We start from the raw sequence: 4,143 nt of genomic DNA on the forward strand, positions 1-4,143 counted from the left end.
ATACCTTCCATTGTAGAAACGACCTCATCAAAGCAACACCAGAGCCTTTTTATTAGACATTCTCTGGCAACACCCTTTAAGATCAACTACACTCTACTTCACAATTATTTTGTTTATAGGATTAATAGTCTACAAAAAAATACTTCACATGTTACAATTTGTGGCGCGCCGTTAAAACAAAAAATCTGAAATAAATAGCGTAGCTAATATTGTCACTCGGATGTTATTCCGTTGGGTTAGCGAAACGTAGGCTACGCGCCAAAATCATTAGGTGCGTTCGACTTCACAGCGCCGGCGTCGCCTGCAGCCGCCTGCAACCGCCTGCAGCCCGGCTGACTTGAAGCAGCCAATGGCATTCTCAGATTCAAGAAAGCCGGCTGCAGCTGGCTGTCGGCGCCGCCGGTGTTGCCTGAAGTCGAACATACCTCATGCTACATGTTAGTTTTTATATCTTTCTCCAATAGATGATTTATAAAATGACCTATTTTTCATAGGATATTAACAGGGGGGTTTAACCCAAGGTTTAATTTACTATGTAAAAGGCACACATATTTTCCAGTGATATTGTAATACCACACAAATCCCTTCACCCAAGACTTACGCCAGAGAATGTCTAAAATAAACAGGCTCTGCTCTGCTTACGCTCCCAGAGCTCGGTCCAAGCAGAGCCATCCGTGCAATTTGTCAGAATAACGCGAAAAACCCCTCCAGGGAAACACCCTGGAAACACTTCACGACACATCCTGTTTAAAAATGGCTGCGCCCTGATAAATGTGACTTGGGCTAAGCAAGTGCATCAATGTAAACGTTTTCTAACTGAAGTCATTTTTTGAGCGCACAGGTATTTTGATATTTTAGATTATTGTAGCATTGAGATCTGATTTGAAAATGAACGGTGATTTCGTTCGAACAGTCGAACAGATCTCGTTGCATGTCAATTGCAAGCTATGTACTGTGACAAGCTAGCCAGCTATTGAGAGAAGGTTAACTCTAACGATAACTAATCCTAGTGTTTGTGTATGTAAAGTACACAGTAATTGTACTATTTTACTAACTTTCTTTTTTGTTGCAGGAATAAATCCCAACATGGTTCATCTATGTGAGTATTTTCGCAACAATGTAGACTAGAATTAGGCGAATTGGTGTTTGTCCCATCAGTCAGGTAAATAGTATGTGTATCTATTTGTATAGACCGTACCCTGATTATGTGTATTTTCTCTAAACAGCATCTATTTTACTGAAAAAGTACCACGGTGGACATGTCGCAATTAGGCTGGCACTGGCTGGGCACAAACAGGTTAACCGACCGTTTTACCGCATCGTGGCTGCTTACAACAAGCGGGCACGTGACAGCAAGTACATAGAACAGTTGGGCACTTACGACCCCCTTCCGAACATATATAACGAGAAACTGGTCAGTTTCAACTTTGACAGAATCAAGTACTGGATTGGGTGTGGTGCACATCCATCAAAGCCTGTGGCGAAACTGCTTGGTGAGTTTTTTCAGAATGTCCCCATGCCTTTCCCATAAATGTAATGGGCCTAACAGTTTACATAATAACAAAACGTAACTCCTATACACATTCTAAGCTTTGGTAAATTATATAGGATTAAAGGTCTATTTGACAAGACTCATAATAGGTTGAAGGAAACAGTAATTTCAGTGGCCTTTAATTCTTTTCTAATTTGCCCTGGGTAAAAACCTAGAATTTTACTTGGATAAATACCAAGAATATTATCTAAGTGATTACCTGAGTATGTGTATGGGTCATGTTGGGGTCTTTCACCTTTTCCTTTCTAACTACAGGGCTGGCAGGGTTTTTCCCTCTGCACCCCATGACCGTGACTGAGGCAGAGCGCCGCCTGGCCCAGGCCCAGCTCACAGAGACCACAGATGCAGCTGAGGGAGCAGAAAAGCAGCTGGAGCTCTGAGAGTCATGTGGAAGATGTGCGACTGACTGACCAACCATCAGGCATTAGAAGGGGATCAGGTACATTAAGACATTGATGACTTAGCCTCCCCTGCAAACTTAGACTGACTGGCTTCTTATATCAGCAACACGGAAAACAAGATATCTCATATTCCATCAGAATTGGTTGTGTGAATAACCACTGGCAAATATTTGTGTAATGTACTGTTATTTGGTTTTATTAAACAAGCAAACTGAAAACATGTAATCGTACAGTATGTTAATTTCAGCAATGTTTCATTGGGATAAAGGCATCTGCAAAATGAACATATTTTTTTTTATTTGATTTATTTAATAGAATTGTAATTTCCTTGTCAGATCAACAAATTAAGCTTAACAAATCTCTCTTGATCAGTTTCTGAAGAGAATCCTTGTCATGATGAACACTTCAAATTCAAATCTGATAACTTGCAGTTCAGTCTCCTAAATGCCCGGTTTCTGAAGTAGTATTTTTGTATTGACATAACATAAAAGGTCATCACAGATAAATTATTAAACCTATTGACTAAGCCATGTTCGTCAAACACTGTTGAATTATGAGGGAGAAAGGAATTTTAAGAGGATGGTTTGACGGAAATATTTCCTTATTGAGTCATTTTCCTTAGTTTCACCACATGTTGAAATGCCTATTCATAAACTTAGACTTTGAACATTGTGAACATAATAAAATGTTAACAAATCAACCAATATGTGTGTACATAAAACAACGTATTAGTGGTCTACCTGTTCATAAGCAATGCTCTTCAGAAAATAATGCATTGATTGTTGTAGCAGTCCTTTGCTTCTTTCTTTTTATGTTTACTGTGGCATGTACATGTGTTAGAGGTTGAGACCTATGTTTCAAATCAGTTGGTATCGTGAAACAATACACCTAATAACAGTTGCATAGGAGGAGACCAACAAGAGGAATGTGTGTGTGTGTGTTGGTGGGAGGGGGGGGGGGTTATATTGAAGGAATCACAGAAAAAAAGTCATATTTATAGTCATATCTTTATGGGTCCCATGGACAGGAATTAACATTTGTGTTGATCATAATGAATGTAGGGTTATATGATTAACATATTTACCTTCAACATGTGTGGCTGCTTTTACATGTGTGGTCTCGCTTTTAAACAAGTACAAGTACAAAGTTCACGTCCAAAGTTTGTGAATACAAAAAGTCAATCCATGTTTGATCCTTAAACTCATCCCAATATAAATCTCGGTCCAACACGAGAAAGAGTACCAAGGAGAAGAAAAAGGTTTTAAGAGAGAATGTATTTTCTCTTTTTTCAAACTTGTGTTAAAGCAAACATAGGTGGGGAGTTCTGTGTACTGAACAAAGTTTTTTATTTCATTTGTCCTCATCTTACTTCCTTTAACTACTGTTGATTGGTTATCAGTTCAGAGTAAGTTGCTGTCAAATGATGGTGTGTTCTCCTCCTTGAGTACACTCACAATAGCACTCTTACTCAAGGTTATTAGCTACTCACTATGCACCTTCATGTTGTATTATTAGTATGTATTGTAAATATTTTGATACTACCAAAATAGAATGTTATTTGACTATTGAGAGATTGTTTGTGTTTGTGTGCTAATGCTGTACCATAAGTTGTATGGTACATGATTGTAACAGCAAAGTAACAATCATGTTCAACAAGCTTTTTGACGTGAATTGTGAGCTGGATTAAATCAGGCAGCGATTTGTGTCAATATTCTTGTCACACATAAATCCTCCCTATATTTACACTGTATAGATGCTGTAATTAAACACCAGGGTGTATGCGGATACTGTTTGTGTGTTTGGTTTGATTCTATAACACATCAATATCATTGATAAATTAACGTCCCTTGTCAGTTGGTCATAACACTGAGTATATACTGAATACAAGAATCACAGTGTACTGAATGCCAGATCATGAACTTCCCTCAGTTGCTGTATTGCATATGCTAATCCTTGATCAAATAAGATAAGAAGTATAGCTGTCCAAGCAAACTGATTAAATCTGGATGTAGAACATGGTCAACATGTTAGGGCAATCCATGACTTGACAAATGCCACTTCAAACTGTCACGAGACACTTTGATCCTTGGCAGTAAGGAACGAAGAGACAAAGGCAGGTGAAGCACTTTTACTTGTACTTAAGGATTTCTACAACATACATTATTTGCATAGCGTAGTGCAAGGACAATT

General features: G+C 38.5%; 1 protein-coding gene across 1 annotated transcript; it reads left to right on the plus strand.

Moving 5' to 3' along the window:
- Positions 1–722: 722 nt before the first annotated feature.
- mrps16 (mitochondrial ribosomal protein S16) lies at positions 723–3,740 on the plus strand. Its single transcript, XM_047026201.1, has 4 exons — positions 723–841; positions 1,073–1,099; positions 1,227–1,493; positions 1,808–3,740. The coding sequence occupies exons 2-4, from the start codon at positions 1,087–1,089 to the stop codon at positions 1,930–1,932; spliced, it is 405 nt and encodes a 134-aa protein (XP_046882157.1). The 5' UTR covers positions 723–841; positions 1,073–1,086; the 3' UTR covers positions 1,933–3,740.
- The last annotated feature ends 403 nt before the right edge of the window (positions 3,741–4,143 follow it).

The sequence above is a fragment of the Hypomesus transpacificus genome, chromosome 9, assembly GCF_021917145.1.
Source record: "Hypomesus transpacificus isolate Combined female chromosome 9, fHypTra1, whole genome shotgun sequence".
Classification (NCBI taxonomy): domain Eukaryota; kingdom Metazoa; phylum Chordata; class Actinopteri; order Osmeriformes; family Osmeridae; genus Hypomesus; species Hypomesus transpacificus.